This window comes from Macadamia integrifolia, chromosome 9, assembly GCF_013358625.1.
Source record: "Macadamia integrifolia cultivar HAES 741 chromosome 9, SCU_Mint_v3, whole genome shotgun sequence".
Classification (NCBI taxonomy): domain Eukaryota; kingdom Viridiplantae; phylum Streptophyta; class Magnoliopsida; order Proteales; family Proteaceae; genus Macadamia; species Macadamia integrifolia.
Genome location: NC_056565.1, coordinates 24,873,608 through 24,892,314, shown reverse-complemented (window position 1 = coordinate 24,892,314; position 18,707 = coordinate 24,873,608). Strand labels below are relative to the sequence as shown.

The 18,707-nt window shown below is 38.8% G+C and overlaps 3 protein-coding genes across 7 annotated transcripts in view; 2 read left to right on the top strand and 1 right to left on the bottom strand.

Moving 5' to 3' along the window:
* The window catches only part of LOC122088645 (protein NPGR2-like), a 12,853-nt gene extending 3,084 nt beyond the window's left edge, over positions 1-9,769 (top strand). For all 4 annotated transcript variants that reach the window (XM_042657959.1, XM_042657957.1, XM_042657958.1 and 1 more), the window contains exons 4-6: positions 272-1,488; positions 1,862-2,015; positions 9,210-9,769. In XM_042657959.1, the coding sequence (XP_042513893.1) occupies positions 272-1,488; positions 1,862-2,015; positions 9,210-9,526 (1,688 nt within the window). In that variant the 3' untranslated portion in view covers positions 9,527-9,769. The remainder of the gene's footprint in view (positions 1-271; positions 1,489-1,861; positions 2,016-9,209) is intronic.
* A 2,929-nt stretch (positions 9,770-12,698) lies between these two features.
* On the top strand, positions 12,699-17,401 carry LOC122088647 (rho GDP-dissociation inhibitor 1-like). 2 transcript variants are annotated; one of them, XM_042657961.1, is made up of 5 exons: positions 12,699-13,263; positions 13,733-13,808; positions 13,897-14,118; positions 16,371-16,495; positions 17,137-17,401. In XM_042657961.1, the coding sequence occupies exons 1-5, from the start codon at positions 13,102-13,104 to the stop codon at positions 17,206-17,208; spliced, it is 657 nt and encodes a 218-aa protein (XP_042513895.1). In that variant the 5' UTR covers positions 12,699-13,101; the 3' UTR covers positions 17,209-17,401. The 2 variants fall into 2 exon arrangements, with proteins under 2 accessions (XP_042513895.1, XP_042513896.1); XM_042657962.1 differs by having other exon boundaries at positions 12,713-13,263; positions 13,733-13,796.
* A 10-nt stretch (positions 17,402-17,411) lies between these two features.
* On the bottom strand, positions 17,412-18,467 carry LOC122088646 (50S ribosomal protein L28, chloroplastic-like). Its single transcript, XM_042657960.1, has 2 exons — positions 17,975-18,467; positions 17,412-17,836 (listed from the first exon to the last, which is right to left on the bottom strand). Exons 1-2 carry the CDS (start codon positions 18,447-18,449, stop codon positions 17,604-17,606), a joined length of 708 nt encoding a protein of 235 aa, XP_042513894.1. The 5' UTR covers positions 18,450-18,467; the 3' UTR covers positions 17,412-17,603.
* Positions 18,468-18,707: the final 240 nt, after the last annotated feature.

The window sequence follows — 18,707 nt, the reverse complement described above, 5'->3', positions numbered from 1 at the left end:
AAAAAAAAAAAAAAAAAAAAATCTTAAACCCACTCTCCACAATTTTTTAATACTGGCCTTTTCATTTATGTTTCATTATTATTCCTTCTTTGGGCTTGTGATTACCCTTTTCAGCAATGAAAAAAGAAAAAAAAAAAAACTCTTTGCTCCGCATGTCTTTCATTGACTTAGAATTCTGTAGAGACGAAGACATTCAATCTCATTCTCTGCATTATTCACTGTAACAACCATCTTTACAAGTCTAATCTTTCATTCAAATTGGTTTTTGCAGACGCTGCTTATTCATGCAAAGCTATTCTGGACATTGTTGAATCTGCATTACCAGAAGGCTTGCCTGAAAACTTTGGTACTGACAGTAAATTGCAGGAGACCCTAAACAAGGCTGTCGAGTTGCTTCCTGAGTTATGGAAGCTTGCTGGTTTTCCAAATGAAGCAATTTTGTCATACCGGCGTGCCCTGCTTCACCATTGGAATCTTGATGTGGAGACCACTGCAAGGATACAGAAAGAGTTTGCCATTTTTCTCCTCTATAGTGGTTGTGATGCAAACCCCCCAGACCTCCGTTATCAAATTGAAGGCTCTTTTGTACCTAGAAGCAACATAGAAGAGGCTGTTCTTCTGTTGATGATTCTATTAAGAAAATTTGCTCTCAAAAGGATTGAATGGGATCCATCTGTCATGGATCACCTTTCATTTGCTCTGTCTTTGTCAGGGGATTTAGGGGCCTTAGCCAATCAGTATGAAGAATTACTACCTGGGATTTTTGATAGAAAAGAAAGATATTACATCCTTGCTCTCTGTTACCATGGGGTTGGAGAGGACATGGTTGCTCTTAATCTGTTGAGGAAGCTGTTAAGTAGAAGAGAGAATCCCAACAGCTTGTCAGCTTTATTATTGGCTTCTAAAATTTGTGGAGAGAACCCTCGTTGTGCAGAAGAAGGGGTGGAGTTTGCTCTCAGAGCTCTTGGTCTGTTGCAGTGTGGATGTGATCAGATAGTAAGTGTTGCCAACTGCTTACTTGGTGTCTCACTCTCAGCTGAGGCCAGATCAGTTTTTTCTGACGCTGAGAGGATTATGAAAGAGTCTGGGGCCCTGAAGGCATTAGAAACTGCTGAAAAAACAATGAAAGAAAGAGATCCCAAAGTTTTATTTCATCTCAGCCTTGAAAATGCTGCGCAGAGGAGATTGAATGTTGCCCTTTACTATGCAAGGCAGTTTCTGAAATTTGAAGCTGATTCTAACATCACAGGGTGGATCTTATTGGCTCGTATATTATCTGCTCAACAGAGATATGAGGATGCTGAAACAGTCATCAATACTGGTCTGGATCAGACTGGGAAGTGGGATCAGGGAGACTTGTTGCGGACTAAAGCAAAACTCCAGATTGCACAGGGTCAGTTTAAGAATGCTGTTGAGACATATACTCATCTGCTTGCTGTTCTTCAAGTTCAGAGTAGAAGTTTCAGAGTTGGGAAGAAGTTTCAAAAGGTCTGGTTGTTTATTTGCTCTTGGTCATTATTATAGTGGTCTTATACTGATATGGAAAATAATTATCACCCATTAGTGCCACTTTGTGATTTTTTACACTTAAATGAGATATGATGTAATGCAATTGGGATCCTTCAGAATCACAAGTCCAGAAAGAAAATGTTAAATTATTGAGGATTCTGTGGGGCATTGTTTCGAACTCCCAACTTACCCTATCATGTTCTCTGACTGTTTTTCCCTTTTTAATTGGGGGTGGGTGGGTGGGTGGGAATTATCAAGCAAACTTTTCTTTGGTTCAATGGTTTGTCTAAAAAGTACATTGCTGAAATGAAAGAGTGAATACATTACCTTTTCTTCAACTTATATGTTACAGGACAGTGTGGAGCATGATAGAAGTTTAGAAATGGAAACATGGCATGATCTGGCAAATGTTTACACAAGCTTGTCACTCTGGCGGGATGCTGAAGTCTGCCTCTCTAAATCCAAATCCATTAGTCCTTATTCTGCTTCCCAATGTCATGCCATAGGTATGTTCTCTCTTCAATGCTATTATATTTTATATTATTTGTCTTTTTCTGGGATTTGACATAGCATTTCTATTGTAATTCTTAGCTATAAAGCCTATAATGACTGTAAACATGTGAGGAAGTATCTGTAGAGTTTATGTAATAAGAGTACCTTGGGTACTGGTTTATTATCTTGTTGTCTTGTATTGTACTTTTACTTTTAATCTTTTACCTCCTTAGGGAGGTGTATGTAATTCCTAATACCACATGTCAGAAAATCAATATAGGGGAGAGAAATAAATTCTCACCCTCATTTGATTGCACACTTCTTTTTCGCTTCTTTTCTCTTCCTCTAATCTTCTTCTACTCACTTTTCAGCTCTTACCTTCTCCTGTCTTCTCTTGAATCAATCCTTTCACTATTCCCAGTATCGATTTCGAAGGAACTACAAAAACTTATTTTGGTCTTGCCTTCTTTATGCAAACTAAGGTTTTGAACAGATGAGTTTTGTGGTGCTTCTGAGGTTATGTGAGCAAAAAATAAATGATCTGCTTATGAAGAGTAAGTGACCGTGAATTGCTTTGGATCTCAAGAAATATATGTAGTACCGATTAAAAATTATGATAGGACTTCTTATGATGATCCAACACGAGTCCGCTCTAGATTTTTTTTTTTGTACTGTGTGTTTTGGAGGGAGATTGCGGTCTTGAGGGGTATTGAAAGAAGATGACATCTCTTGAGAAACTGATCTCATTCTGATTCTATAACTGTACTTACTGTAATTTGTGCAATAAATAAGCTATGCATTATTGATGCAGTTACACGTAGAAATGTTTAGGTTATTTCTTTTATGTGTTGTTTTTTTGAAAATTTCTTTATCACGTTGATAATGTTGTAGGAAGGTAAGAGTGCAATTAGATTTGAATTTATTTATAGTCTATTCTAGTTTGGATTGTTATTAGTTTAATATACTTGTATGAGTAATCTCCAAGAATTGGAGAATGGGATGACATTGAAATTTTATGGCTGCTGTGCATGGGTGCTGGTGTTTCTCTTCTTCCCTTCCTCTTTCTCTTCCTTCTTATTGTCATCAACTCCTTGGGTCTCTCTCTTGAATCAGAGGTGGTATTCTCTTTTCTTCCCTGCTGTTAATTTTCTGCTTCTGCCTTTCTTCTAGTTCTTCTTTCTTCTTCTCAATGTCTTTCCTTAGTAACTGAGCTCTGCTTTATCATTACATTGGAATCGCAGTCCCTTTCTTCTTGAAACTCTCAGTGTTGATCCCTCACCTAGAGGCAACTTAAGCCTGGAGTCTCATCTCTTCCAGATCACACAGCTGTGTTCCCAACCTGAGACCAAGTCTGAACCTGTTCTACCGCCTGTTAAGTTTCAGAAAATCTTTCATTCATTTTGGGTTACTGAATCAAATAGCTGGTGGTTGATCTTCAGAGATTTGTGCGATAGCTACCTCCTCCTGAAATTTCAGGCCAAACAGAGGCCTATTGAGATGGTTCGTTCAAGTGAAAGCAATGTCTTGTTTTTGTGTGATTGTATTCTAATCGAGAAAAAAGAAGGTAGGTTTCCAAAATCTACAGGTAAGAAGGTAAGAACCAACTTCCCTTGATAACACAAAACCATGGTTTGAGGACTCAATTTCAGGCATAGTTTCGGCCAGGCTCGACGAAACCATGCACAAACTGAGATTTGGCGAGATCTCGCTGAAACCATGCATTTTTTTTTATCACAAGTTTCAAGGTTGGGTTTTGGTGGCCATATGGCTAAGTTAGGTCGTGAAACTTGTCATCCAGCCTATTTTAGGCCTTCTAAACATAGTGGAAACACTAGATTTGAAAAAAAATAAAACTAAAATGATAAAAAAAACTTTGACTTCGGAGACACTTCAAAGTCTATGTTGTATATGATCTCTACCCTAGCTATTCCACACAATTTTAAGTACTACTATTATACTATAACACATATAAATGGTTTAATTGACATAAAACAACTTAAATAAGCGGAATTAAGACATCCAATTATAAGTCATTTAATAAATTTGGCATTATTCATGGTTTGTTTGTAATTGTTTAACAATAGTGGTATAATAGTGATGTAAGACTAGATCACATAGGATCTATGATGCAGATAAGTCACTTAATGAGCTTATTTTTATTGCAAATAAGCCCTTAGGTTGGGTTATGTATGTGTTGGGCCTTTGATCCTATGAGTTTTCATTGTAATGGGCCACTTTAATGTGCCTAAAATATGGATAGAAGTAGGAAAACGAGATTTAATTCATTAGTTTAATTAGAGTCCTGTTTTGAGTCTATATTCTTTGTTATTTCAGTTTCTTAGTCAGTTTAGGTTTCCTAATTAGTTAAGGATTGAGTTAGACTTTTCATTTTTAGTGTTTTGAGTTAGTTTTGAGTCTTTTATATAAGTTTGTAAGGGGCTACAACATTGATCATGAATTTGATTAAACGAAAAAAAAGAAAGCTTTGTGCTGGAAAACTGTGAGATGCAGTGCTGTGAGAGACAACTTGGGTGAGATTCCCTAGGGAAGAGTGAGATACTCGACCCAACCGATTCCCTTACCCCCATTATCCCTTCATTCTCTTATTTCTGTTTTGTTCATACTATCTGCTTTTTATTGAATTTACTAAAGATCCTACCTGGGATTGGATCACTTGTGAACCACTCTTACATTAATCTAATCCCAGGTAGGATATGAAAATCTGGGCTGGAATAGGATAGAATTGAGAAATAAGAACTCACAAACCGTAGCTCAGACGATCCCGTAATTTGGTGGGGATGCGGCTGGGAACACCTTCAGATAGCCCTCCAAATTTGGTTGGATTCCACCAAGTAGTTAGGAAGCCATTCGCTTTCCAGAGCAGATCATAGATTACGGTTTAGCAAGTTTGAAGGAGTTTGCCTGTGGCTGTAAGAGGAGCTCTCCAAAGGAGCTGGTATGTAGGTAAAATATGCAGGTAAAATAGCTCTCTTGGAGGCTGGAACCCAGTCCCAAAAGGGCAGACTGAGATGGGTTCTGGTTTGGGAGATCTAGTGATCGATCCCCCTGCCCAAGAAACCCTGATTTACTGGTATCGATATACTCTTGTTGGCTGATCTTCAAGCCGGCTTGTTGGATGGTCTTCAGGCCTTCTATCAACTTGTAACTAACTCTTAATTACTCAATAAACAAAGGTAAAACAGAAAATAAGAAAGGGAAGAGGGTGAGAAAAGATTGGAGAGGGGCATAGGGGAATGGCTATCAGCCTGGGCTTCTCACCCACAACTATCCCATGTTGAACATCCTATCTCAGGATTAAGGAAGAACAATGGCTATAAAATTTATTTCTTTCATTCATTCTCAAAAAGGTTACATAAGCTCCTCTTATATAGGAGAAGGTACAACCCTACAATTTAGAAAGAGACCAAAATGGAAACTAATACAAAAATAGAAACCAACACCAAAATATAAACTCTCAAATTTTGGACCAACTCTACTACTAATTCTAATACCATGTGAACTAAGAAACAATAAATAAGGAACAAGAAAAGGAAAATAAGTAAAAAAGGAAACTACTTCTTCCTAAAGACTTCCCTAAAGTCAACTTTGACAAGAATGAATTAAACAAAAAAGGAAACTAAGCTTAAAAAGAAGCAATATGGTCCAAAATCACTGTTCACATGAGTAGTATTTTCTGCACTTTATTTTTGTCTTCTTCATGCTTTGATCTACGTCAAGTAGTCTCCAAGTGGATGACTTGCTTTATGCCCATCATAGAGTCCTTGTTTCAAACAATGACTATTAACTATATTTTTTTTTTGCAGAAAAAAAATAAAATAAATAAAACAGGAAAAAAAATTAGGACTCTGTCAAGTCATAGATCAGGGGACATTGTTTCACATATAAAAACTATAAAAGTCAACAACCAAGTTTCATCATGTTTTTTGAGGAAAAAATGTTATTGAGAAAAGTTTTACCTACAAGTGTTCTTGGGCAGAAAAACAACTCCAAAAGTTGATGTCAAGCTGTGAATCCATTTGCTCCAAGCTCCCCTTGATGTGATTTGGAAAAAAAGTTCACAAAAAAACCAATGGGGGACTTTGCTTCAAAACGGGCAAAGACTTTCGAGTTCAACGAGATTGGCAAAAATTGCACAAAAAACCAATTTTTGACCTAGGCTCGACAGAATGAAGCTTTTATAGTGGGTCACATGACTGGTTTCTACTGCGACAAATTAAGGCTGAAAAATGAGCCAAGATCTCGGTTGAGTTTTTGTAGTTTTTCTGTGTTGCATGTCATCTCATCTTGAGACTTCACGAAACCAAGAAAAACCCGATAGCTTGGCGAGTTCTTGAACCATGCACAAAACTCCGTGGTTCTAAACTTTAGTTCTGTTTATTCCCACTCTTCTTTAACATCCAGCATAGGCCATTCCCTAAAGTTTTAATTCCAGATTTATCCAGCTCCTAGTTACTTTAAGGACCTGTTTTGCTTCGGAAATTATGGATTCGCCACTGAACCCTTAATTTGAAATCTCTTAATCTGGTGGGCCCATAGCAAACCATAATCAGGGTTATTGAATCCACGATTGCATCAATTATCCAAACAAATAAAAAGGTTACAACAGTGGAGGAACATGACAATGACAATATGCCCTTCAATATTCTTTTGAAATATCCATGCTGGATCCAGACTCTCTTATAGATCTTTTATTCTTGAGCCTGGATATTACTTTCAGGCAGCCACTGCTGAGTTATCAAACTCCCAAGACATGTTTATGGTCTGTAACCAGGTAAAAGCGGTGTAACACACAGTAGCAAAAGTAGAGCAAGTAATCAATGATTGTAAGTTTCTTTGTTCAGTTCAATTTTGGGGGTCATGACTTTGATGATTATATTTTAAGAAATTCAGCTGTGATTTGGCTCAAGAAGGGGTAAAATTGTCAATTACAAAGTAGACCACTAGAAAAAGATTCTCAATTCAGGTAGGAACCTGGCACATGTTGATGTAAGGTTATTCACCTAAGAAAATAACCCCAAAGATTGTACAGGCTCCATCCCAAACTCAGATTTCAGTTTCAGATTTAGAATCCAAGAACAATACCAATTTGGAAATCTAGGCGGAACTGAGAAGAATTAGGGAACTCACAAAATAGGGGCCCAAAGGATTAACACACCTGGTCCAGGGAAGCCTGATATCAGGTCAATAGATCCTCCAAACACGTAGGTGCAGTAACACAGCAAGAAGAAACCCAGGCAGAAGTAGGGTATTCTTGGACTGTAGGGAGAGACCCTGCGGTTGGCAGGTGTAGGACCAGATGGGGCTGAAAGCTGGTCGAAGGAGTTACCTAGGGAGGCCAATAGATGCCCAACAGATGTGGAGATCTGATGGTTCTTGATTTGGGATTCTGAAGCTCCAATAATTAGTTGTAACAACTCTATTGGGGCCCTGCTCTTGGTTGAGTGACTCCTTTGGGGTGCTGATCAAAACCCTGAAAGCTGGAATTAATTTGGTCAAGGGTTGGGGAAATCTGGTTGCTTGATTCCTGCCCAGAAAAATTACCAAAACAGAATTTGATGGGGCTGTTTCTGTCTTCAGGCCTTCAACTGTAGCACCTATAGTTGGTTTGATCTTTGTAACAACCTCAACATGTCTTAACAGCCACTTAACCACCCCTCAACTGATTAACTGAATAACAGAAAATTAATAAAGAAAGAAGCATAAAGAGAAATCGATGGAGAAGAATGGGGGGGGGGGATGGGAATGGCTATCTCAGCCTGGGTCTCTCACCCTCTACTCTCTCAATAGATGAACTACACCTGTCTCAGCTGAATAATTGCAAGCAAACAACTTTGTTTATTAATCCATGTATGCCTATTACAATCGATGGGGCTTTTTATATAGGCCTACAAAAAACCGATTACAAATTAGGAAATAATGAAAATAGAAACTAAACTCCTAATACGTGGAGACTAAGAAACAAGTAAATATAGAAACAAATAAACTCTGACTCAACTTAATAACTAATACTTCCTCTCTGATCTGCTTGCCTTCTAAGAAAGAGAGAAATTTGGAAACAAATCTTTTCGTTTGCTGAAATCAAAACATGAAGCCCAAGCTTGAGAAAATCGATGGACTGCCGGCTGGTTTCTTGTAGAGCCTTCTTCTTTCCAGTTTGATAGGGCAGCTGGAAAGCCTTCTAGAAGATCTTCTTTAAGACCATATCTGGAGGAGAAATATGCTGTTCGATGGGAGAAAAAACCTCTCTGCTGAGCTGGATCGAAGAGAACAAGAAGGGCCAGATTTGAACCAAATCTGAGCTGCTTCGATGGAAGGTCTGGACCAAAGAAAACCAGATCTCTTTTGACCCAGCCTGGCTGTTTCATAAGGCTCTCTTATTTACATCACATGTGTAATGTGATTGTACAATTTTGGAGAAGGTTGAGGAGGGGGGAAGGGTGGGGTGTAGCTTCTTTCTTGTTTGCAAGTGTGGGTTTTGTCTGTTGGGGGAAATTGGGGGAGTAGCTACTCTTGGAGGTTGTTAGACTTTTATTTTCTTGCCATGTTTTGCTTTGATTTTGGGATGACACTGCTTTTTGAGCCTTTAATGGCCTCTATTGATACTTCTACACAGAGAAAAGGTGGTTGTCAACCTTTTTTCTTTCCAAACTTTCGAAATAGCAATCTGATTGAAGTCTGCCTAGGTTTGTCATTGTTGATTGGTAATCATGTTTCTGAAAGTGAACGCCTTGTGGGAGATGAGGCAGACTAATTTATATGTTTAGACTTGTAATCATAGTAAGATTTTACTGGTTCAGGAAGCTTGAATCGAGATGTTAATGATAGTCAATGGGATAGCTTGGTCACTTATTCGTCATGTTATTATTTTAATTTTCATGTTATAAACATTTACCCCCTCTCCCCCTTTAAACTTACTAAGTTAGACCTATAATAATGGTATGGTTTTTGTGGTTCAAAAAGCCTCAATTCGAGCTGTTGATATCAGTGCTTGGTTTGGTGGTAATAACTGCTCGTGCTCTCTCTTAGAAATGGTTATATTGGAAACTTTTTTTTTGTTTAATTTAGTTCTTATTTTCAAATTTAACCTATTATGCTTTATTATGAGATAGTAGTGTACAAAAAGTATATAATTGTTGGCATTAGCACTAAAAACTCGTGGGAGTTAAATTTGGTTCTGGTTGTCTCAGGTTTACTCTATGAAGCAAAAGGCCTCCACAAAGAAGCTCTGGAAGCATTCACGAATGCCCTAGATGTTGAACCCACCCATGTCCCAAGCTTGGTCTCTACAGCTATTGTTCTTAGACAGCTTGGTGACAAGTCATTGGCTGTAGTTAGAAGCTTCCTAACAGATGCCTTGCGACTAGACCAAACAAATGCCTCTGCTTGGTACAACCTTGGGCTTCTATACAAAGCTGAGGGTGGTGCATCAGCACAAGAAGCTGCTGAATGTTTCCAGACTGCAGCTTTTCTTCAAAATTCTACACCTGTTGAACCCTTTAGATAATCAGCTTTACATATACAGCTTATCTCTGTAAGCATTCAATGTATATTTCTAATTTAGCCTTTATTTTTATTTTATTATTATTTTTTTATGCCCCTTGATTTATCACTTTACGTTTCACATATTGTAGTCTGATTTGGAATCTGTAACCATCATAGAAGAAAATTTACCCATAAGGTTTCATCACTGACATTCTTTGTGGACAAAATTGATTTCACCATATGGAGGATTCACATCATGTCCCAACCTCTCCTTACGTCTTTTATTGCCTGGAGATTTGTCGCTGATATACATTTATTCTGTTTCTACTTTCTATATATTCCCTAGTATCTGGTAGAAGCTCCCTTGAAATTTTGGAAAATTCGTTTCTGCTCTTCTTACTAGTCCATTGAGAAATTACAAGTGATTTCAACTGTTTTTCCATTTTGAATTTATGATTTCTGTTCTATTTTGTGTCTACTGTTTCCGAAGCTTAGGCAGTAGTAAAGAAAGAGCAACAGATTCATTATATGTTAGCCCAATTTGGGCTAGAAGCTGAAGAACAAAGAATATCATTTAGGTTTTTTAGCTACAGGATTGAAAGGTATTTACCATAGTTCTATTTCTACCAAACACAGTAAAGTGGTCATTTGCAAGTTGCAACCCCTTATGGGATTTCTTCTTGTTGGCTGTTTTCTGAGTGTATTGAAAATCAGGACTGAAGTTATCATTCTATGCACACATAATTTCCCTAAGAGTGTTAGCATACAAGAACAGTCTACTTCAATTCTTTAAGTAAATTTCTTTGTGTTGATCCTGCCAAAGTTCACTGGTAGATCAAACTCTTTAGTAGGTTAATGGCCTAGTGGTGAGGTCCTAAGTTACTAGATTTGCATCAAATTAGATTTGAGATTAGAAGTTGGTTAAGCTTGTCTTATTGTCTTGCTGCACCATCAAAGTGGAGGCTTCTGCAGCACTTTTTATCCGAAGACTACCGATAGAGCTGCAGATGGGGCAGCGATCACTTTCGAGAGTTGCAGAGCATTGCTATATCATGGAAGCATAAATCTCTTCAACTGAGCATCACTAGGGGGGGACCTCTGAATCTCCTACTGTTGAGCATGATATATAATGAATCTTGTCAATGATCCCTCAAGGTTAACTTTTTATTTATTTATTTATTTTTGGTTTACATGGAAATTTAGTCATTAACTGATGAACTGCCAAGACATCATCATCTTGGAAGTCTCATCTTAGGTCTGGCAACACATTACCATTGGGATGGACATTAGCAGTACAAGAATGAACAGTAAAAATGGCTGTAGACTCGGTCACCCTTGATTTTCTTTCCGCAGTTTCCATCCTGAGAACTAAACAGCTTATACCCCCCTCTCTCTCTCTCTCTCTCTCTCTCTCTCTCACTCACTCACTCACTCTCTAGATTGGAGTGTTTGATTTGAAAGATGGCCAATGCAGACGTGGAATGGAGAGTCTGGTATGGTAGAAGACAAATCATTTTCTCCCTTTGTGGCCACCTCATTATATTAGCATCATATACTCGAATACAAAGGGTATGGTAGAAGACGAATAATTCAAGGCCAATCCAAAATAGATCAATGAAATTGGCATTAGTGGGAATTAAAGCCGACCGATCCATATTCGAATGGACCGATTTTGATCCAATTCGAAACCATGCTGCAAATCCCATTTCTGCAACTACACACCCCTTGCAATAAAGATGGAATTCAATTAGAAGGAAAACTATATTATTTGATGATGGGAAAAGATTGTAAAACAGCAAACATGGGGCCTTCTCCATGGATTGAAGAAGGCAATGGGGGAAGGATGGGATGCCTTCTCCATGGATTGAAGAAGGCAATGGGGGAAGGATGGGATGTCCACGAGATGTAAAGCAACATGAAGGAATTTGCTTACAACGTCAGGATTCAGGACCAAATGATAAAGATACCTATTAGGTTGAGTTAAAAAAATTTCCCTAGTTGCTTCATATGTTAAAAATAGGAGTAAAGCTCTTTACATGGTTGTGCACTCCTGTGCCACAAGGGTGTCGAAATGACCATCACACCTCTGTTAGATGCTTTGTGCATTGTCCCATTGGATGCCACACTGGCAAATGAGGCATGCTACCAGTTAGCATTCTCTCTCCCTGATCTAGTCTTTGAATTATTGCAACAGTTCTCATCTTGGGTTGTATGACTTCGTGGGAGCCTATACTCTATCGGTAAGGCACCAACTAACTGAGCAAATAGAAATCTTCTCGTTGCAATCATTTGAGAAAATTACAAATATACCTTATCATAACTTGTAACCAAGCACACTCATACCAGGTTTACAATCACACCAATAAAACTTATATATATTGTCTAATTTTTTTTCTCCTCCCTCCATCTTCAACTTTTCATTATCAACCACTTTTTTTTCCCTTCCTTTCCTGAACGATGGCATACAAAGCCCTACATTTATACCTTTTCCCTTGGGATTCTCAAAATTGCATATATGCCAGTTGGAGCCTAGGATCAATTTTGGCATTACCTTGAAGGCTATTTATAGAATAGCATCAGAGAGAGGAGTGCAGGAAGGCAGAGGGCAAGAGCGGGGATGCAGGGGAGGAGGTAGAGATGCGGATGGGGATCCTTTATGGTGTGGTAGGGATCACAGTGCACATCCGATTACTTGATGCACCTTGGGACACATGCTCATGCGTTGGGGCTCATGCCCGGGTGTTCTAGGCCATCAGATGTGCACTGTCCCCCTGCCATGCTGTAAAGGAGTGGAATTCTAGAGATGCAAAGACAAGTAGAGAGAGAGAGAGAGAGAGAGAGAGAGTTGCAAGGTATCAAAATAAAGTACAGAACTGACTAATGAGGGCAAAATTAGAGAAATGCAAGTCTTAACAAAACCGACTAATAAGAAACCCAAACATAATTTTTGAAACATGAGATACCTTTACCTCCCTTGTTATTCACCCTAAAAAAAATAAATATCTAGTTTTGAGACAGAATCAGTCTATTTTTGCTATTGGGTGTTGGGCCTCATCTAGCCTTTTTTGGCGATTATAGGGTCCCAGCCCAGCCCAGCCCAGCCCAGCCCATTCCCATCTTCTATGGACCAGAGTCACCAGACCCTAGTCCCTGCCCCTAGCTCCTACTCCCCACACTCCCCGTCCCAGATCGGACCCACCCCAGGGCCAGTCCCTACTCCATACTCCCTAATCCTTGCCATGGATCTAAAATACCCTAATGTGGCGCCAAAATTCCTCTAGATAGTCCTATTACAGATGTGGAACCATCAAATCATATACTGCTCATTGACACTAGAGAATAAACTGATAGTGACTCTTACAAATACCCCCCCTCTTCAATTCTTTTCTTGTCTCTTCTGGACGCTGACACCCAAGACACAGAAAGAACTCAGCAAGAAGAGAGTAGAAAACGGGAAGACAGATTGGGAGAGAAGAACATTCGTATACGCCGGTAGTAGCAGTAGTAGTAGAGCATACAGTTTCCTTGTCTTTGGTCCTTTTTCTGGAAGCAGGGTCTTCTTCTTGGGTCGGTGATAAACAAGAACAAGGAGGAGAAATGGGTGATATTCAAGGACAAGGAGGAGAAATGCCGCCTGAGAGGGTTTGTGACGATGAAGTCTTTGAAGAGGAGGACGATGAACCCGAAAATGATGGGATTCCTGATACTTATGTTCCTGGTCCGCTGGTTCCTCTCAAAGAACAGCTTGAGAAAGACAAGGTACTCGTTTACCTGATTTCTTGTTTTCCCTTTTGATATTTGGTCAGTCTAGTCTTCTGTATGATTTTGAGAATGAGCAATGGCTATTTTGCTCAAGAAATTGGTAAATCTTGCCCCCTCCCCCTCCCCCTCCCCCTCCTTAAATGACTTCGTTCTTTGTGCTTTCTGGCTTTCTCTTCTTATTTTTAATCTTTTGGGCTTTAATCTTTAATGGTATAGAATTGATGAGTCCCTGCATTTGTTGATGTTTTGCAGTCAATGTAATGGCTACCGTCTTGCTCTGATTCTTTGTGTTCTTAGCCTGTGAAGTGAAACTGTTCTTTAACTTTTATAATGGTGTCTCTGATTGTTCTTGTTTTGAGTGTTTGGATGTGAGAGTGAAAAGTGAAGTTTCACTCTCTTTCAAGGCAATGGCTAATGGGTGATCTTGAAATTCCCTTTTCCTCACTAGAGTATCTTATTTCTGCAGGATGATGAGAGCTTAACGAGGTGGAAAGAGAAGCTTCTTGGTTGTGTTGAAGATGACTTGAATGGTTATCTTTCTGGTTTCTTTCTTTTCCTATTACATTTCCTCCCCATTGGAGACCCTGTTTGATGATTGATTCCTAAGGGCTATGTTTTCTGTTTTGCTAGGCCAAATGGAACCTGAAGTTACATTCCACTCCATAGGGATCATCTCTGAGGAATTGGGAGAGATGAATACCCCTCTGCCCATCGATGACGATCAAAGCAACCGTATTTTGTTTACCCTCAGGGAGGGGTCTCTTTATCGGATGAAGCTGACATTCACCGTGAAGAACAACATTGTCTCTGGCTTGGCCTATTCCAACACTGTCTGGAAAGGGCACCTTCAAGGTACCAGAGATTTCTTTTCACTTTAAGATTTGATTTTTTTTTTTTTTTTTTTTTTTTTTTTTTTTTTTAAATACAGTTGGGATTGGGAAAAATCTTGCTGCTGCTTTTGTTATAGGACTCGTAGCATTAGATCCTCAGTTAATAAGTGTGGGGAACTTAGATTCTGGTGTTTACCTTTAACTACCTTGGGTTTAATTAGGAAGAATCCTCAATTGCTTAGACATCTCTAAGAATCACTTTATGGAGACATCTTTGTAGAAAAAGACATGATGCACAAGAGTAATCAAGGTTATAATATGGATTTCTGGGCAAAAGGGGAATGTGAGTCGTCCTCAACATAAGTCTGTGTTCGGTATACATTCTTGGAATAGATCCTCAGTCTAGAGCGCATTCTGATTCTCTATGTTCTTGTTTTAGAATGCATTCTTGGAATAGATCCTGTGTCTAGAACACTTTCTGAAGCCCTTCTTTCTCATTTTAGAATGATTCTTGGAATAGATCCTGGGTCTAGAATGCATTCTGAAGCTCTTCTCTATTTTCTTGTTTTGGAATAAGTTTTAGACCCAGAACCTATTCCTAAAATGCATAGCAAACACAGTCTAAATAAATATGAAAACATCAAATTGCTGCTGGATGAGACTCTGCTCTAGGTTTTACTATGGGGGTATTTAGTTGCCAGAGGATGGTTCACGGATGAGGTACATGTTTGTGGTTCCTTTCAAATCTCGGGCATGAGGTTAGAGTAGAGGCATATTGAAGGAAAAATGTTCAGTGGGAAGGTTGAAGGACATATGTATATGGTATTTGGGGCTCATTCCAACTCCATTATCTTAAGAATCAATTCAACAGCACAATGCATGGGTTATTTTGAAAGCCTTCTCTACAGAAGGTCAAACTGAGAATCAATCTTTGCTTCATACAGTTTCTGTTGTCTCTCTCTCCAACACACATACACACACGTGCTCTTGCACGCACAAACTTGCGAATGATTATATGAACCAAAATTTTCTCATAATTTGAATGGAAATATGAAGATAATATGTTGAAATATTGCAATAGTCACAACTTCTGGATACTTTCTTTTGTTGATAGATGGTTCACGGATGAGGTACACGTTTGTGGTTCCTTTCAAATCTCAGACATGAGGTTAGAGTAGAAGCATATTGAGGGAAAAATGTTCAGTGGGATCTAGGTTGAAGGACATATGTATATGGTATTTGGGGTTCATTCCAACTCCAGTATCTTAAGAATCAATTCAACAGCACAATGCATGGGTTATTTTGAAAGCCTTCTTTACAGAAGGTCAAACTGAGAATCAATCTTTGCTTCATACAGTTTCTGTTGTCTCTCTCTCTCCAACTCACATACACACACGTGCTCTTGCACGCACAACACAAACTTGCGAATGATTATATGAACCAAAATTTTCTCATAATTTGAATGGAAATATGAAGATAATATGTTGAAATATTGCAATAGTCACAACTTATGGATACTTTCTTTTGCTGATAGATGGTTCACGGATGAGGTACACGTTTGTGGTTCCTTTCGAATCTCAGACATGAGGTTAGAGTAGAAGCATATTGAGGGAAAAATGTTCAGTGGGATCTAGGTTGAAGGACATATGTATATGGTATTTGGGGTTCATTCCAACTCCAGTATCTTAAGAATCAATTCAACAGCACAATGCATGGGTTATTTTGAAAGCCTTCTTTACAGAAGGTCAAACTGAGAATCAATCTTTGCTTCATACAGATTCTGTTGTCTCTCTCTCTCCAACACACATACACACAAGTGCTCTTGCACGCACAACACAAACTTGCAAATGATTATATGAACCAAAATTTTCTCATAATTTGAATGGAAATATAAAGATAATATGTTGAAATATTGCATTAGTCACAACTTATGGATACTTTCTTTTGTTGATAGATGGTTGCTCTTGTGAATCCTTAAGAAATCTAGCTGTTTTTGTTTTTTTTATGAGAAACCAATTTAATGGAGTAGAAATGAGAGCATGCAATCCCCAACGGAAGATGGAGCATATAGTTGGGGTCAAGGTGGTATTAGGATGAGTCTTGCTCTTTCAATGTTTAAAGTGAGGACCATGGGGGATTTAGACCCAGCTTTACCCAAATGGACGTGGCTTAACCTCTAGGTTTCACATGCTTTTAGCCAAGTTACCGTGAATCTGTTGAAGATTTATTGTAATCTTTGTTTCCTTGACTGTTTCTTGTAATCTTGGATTTCAGTTGAGCAACGCAAAGGCATGCTGGGTACTTTTGCTCCACAAAAGGAACCCTATGTAGAAACTCTAAAGGAGGAGACCACTCCATCTGGTGAGCTTGCAAGAGGAGTTTACTCGGCAAAGCTGAAGGTGAGTGCAGTTTAAAATCCATAATTGCATATAGAAGCATATTTTAAAGTTGTGATCTTTTGCAATGACAGTTGAGTCAGACGAATAGTAAGAGATTTCTCTTCCTCATTTTTCTGATTCTTATACTAGTTTCTTTTATGTGGGAAATTTGTGTTCACCTAGACTATTCATCAGAAAGGAAATGCTTCCACCTTTCATGTGTGGAACACAACCCAGTTGCTTGCTATGATGATATCCTCCTCTATGGGTTGCCTGGTAGTGGCCAGATTTCTTTGTACCTTGGTTCCCCCCTCCCCCTTCCAACTAATGGAACACATAACATATGAAATCGTTATATTTGTATACTGAGAATTTTTTAGGTCAAAATTATAAACTGAAGTGAAATTTTATTGATTTTACCATTGCAAAATATGTTCTATCAAAAATAATGTCATGGGACTCAGCACCTGTTAGGCTGTTACAGTCCAACTATATTCTAGGGGAGTTACACATCCCTGCTTTCCCATGGAATCACAACTCTAACAAATAGGTAGATTTAGTGATTGGAACCCAGAAGCTTCGTCCTTGACCCTTTTACCTGCTTTTGGGTAATGCAAATATTTCTGCTTTAATCTAAACTAGCATCATCTTTCTTTATGCAGTTTGAAGACGACGATAGAAGATGTCATTTGGAGCTCAGTTATTCATTTGAAATCACGGAACAACACAGCTGATCGAAACTGAGGAGTCCATTGTTTCTCATAGTTTCAATTTTCTTTGGACAGTGACCATACATTTGTTCATATAATTACAGTTGCAATATGGTTCTTTTAGTACTCAAACACAACACCTAGATTTTGAAGTTCAATTCAGTAGCATCTGAATCACCATGAAGAAGAAATGAATAGAGACTGAGTTTTGGATCCATAGCTCATAATTGCTTTCAAATGACCAGATATGGCAGAACCTTGTATTAGATCATCTAAAAAACAGAAATTTCCAGGTTGACATGAGTTTTTTCTTTTGGGTTTGTTTGTGGGGGTAGGGGTTGGGTTTGTAGGAACAGTAAAAGCAGCTCAAACATTAAATCAATACAGTAGAGAGCGCAAAAAACTCACAACTGGTGAGTTCACTTTTTCCGCAGATCGATTCCAGCCTTCTTAGCAACAGCGTCCAGGCCATTTTTCTCAATGGTCTTTAATGCCTTAGTCGACAAGCGCAGCTTGAGATAGCGCTTCCCTGCTTCCCACCAGACCCTCTTGTATTGTAGGTTAACAAACTGCAACTTCTTAGTTTTGTGATTTGAGAAGGAGACCCTGTTTGCCTTGTTAGCTTTCTTTCCAGTAAATGGACACACTCTACCTGCAAGAAGACCCAATTTGAAATTGATTCATTTGGTATAGAAAATTGCAGGTGGATAAGGATAATACCATGGAACTAGAATTGAGAATAGAAAGCCAAGAGAGACAAAAACGATTGAGAGTTGCAGAGTCAACTTACGAGCAACTGGTTGAAGGAGAGGTGTGAAAGGAGCGGAGGTGGGTTTGACGGCATGGATTGCGGTAGAGGGGTATGAGATTTTGATGCCACTCAACTGCGACGTCACAAATCCCAACTCCCCTGTCTCGAGCTTGTTATTCTTCGTCTTGAAAAAACATCTGTGTCGACCCTCGTACAGTGAGGACGAGTGGCCTAACGCCACCACACCTGCCGCTGCCATTGCCATTTTAAATTTCCACTTTCTCTTTCTCGTTTTCTCTACGATCGCACAGACCAGGATAAGTTGGATAACTTTATAACTGTGGGCCAATAAGGCAGAAGCCGCCTCCCGGCTCCTGCAGCTTACCTGAATATAAGATTCGCTGCCGGTGTACATTGAGTAAAATTTCCCATCGTACCAACTTCCATGACTCCGTATGGACTTTAGAGTGGGTCCCAGGCTAGATAGGAGGTGTGACAATGTTTTGAATGCCATTGTTTTCTCCAGGCTTCATTCCTTTCTTCTATGGTAGTATTTCTCTAGTTCAAGAAGCTCTCAGATCATTGGAATTTGTTTCTCCCTTTCTAAAGTTTGGTGGCTGCATCCACTTCTTGTTTTTCTCTTTGGCTATTCAAACAATGCCTTTTATATTCTTATTTTGTTCCATGTCTTTCTAAGAGCATGAATTTAGATTACCGATCCAAAAAAACCAAACATCATGAATCAATGTTGTCCATATTGGTCCTTTTGCTA

Excerpts from the sequence above, each read along its gene's own strand:
- LOC122088647 (XM_042657961.1), top strand. The coding sequence starts at position 13,102 with ATGGGTGATATTCAAGGACAAGGAGGAGAAATGCCGCCTGAGAGGGTT. Across the intron at positions 13,264-13,732 it reads AACAGCTTGAGAAAGACAAG|GATGATGAGAGCTTAACGAG; the intron begins GTACTCGTTTAC and ends TTATTTCTGCAG. Across the intron at positions 14,119-16,370 it reads CTGGAAAGGGCACCTTCAAG|TTGAGCAACGCAAAGGCATG; the intron begins GTACCAGAGATT and ends CTTGGATTTCAG.
- LOC122088646 (XM_042657960.1), bottom strand. The coding sequence starts at position 18,449 with ATGGCATTCAAAACATTGTCACACCTCCTATCTAGCCTGGGACCCACT. Across the intron at positions 17,837-17,974 it reads TCTCCTTCAACCAGTTGCTC|GTAGAGTGTGTCCATTTACT; the intron begins GTAAGTTGACTC and ends GTCTTCTTGCAG.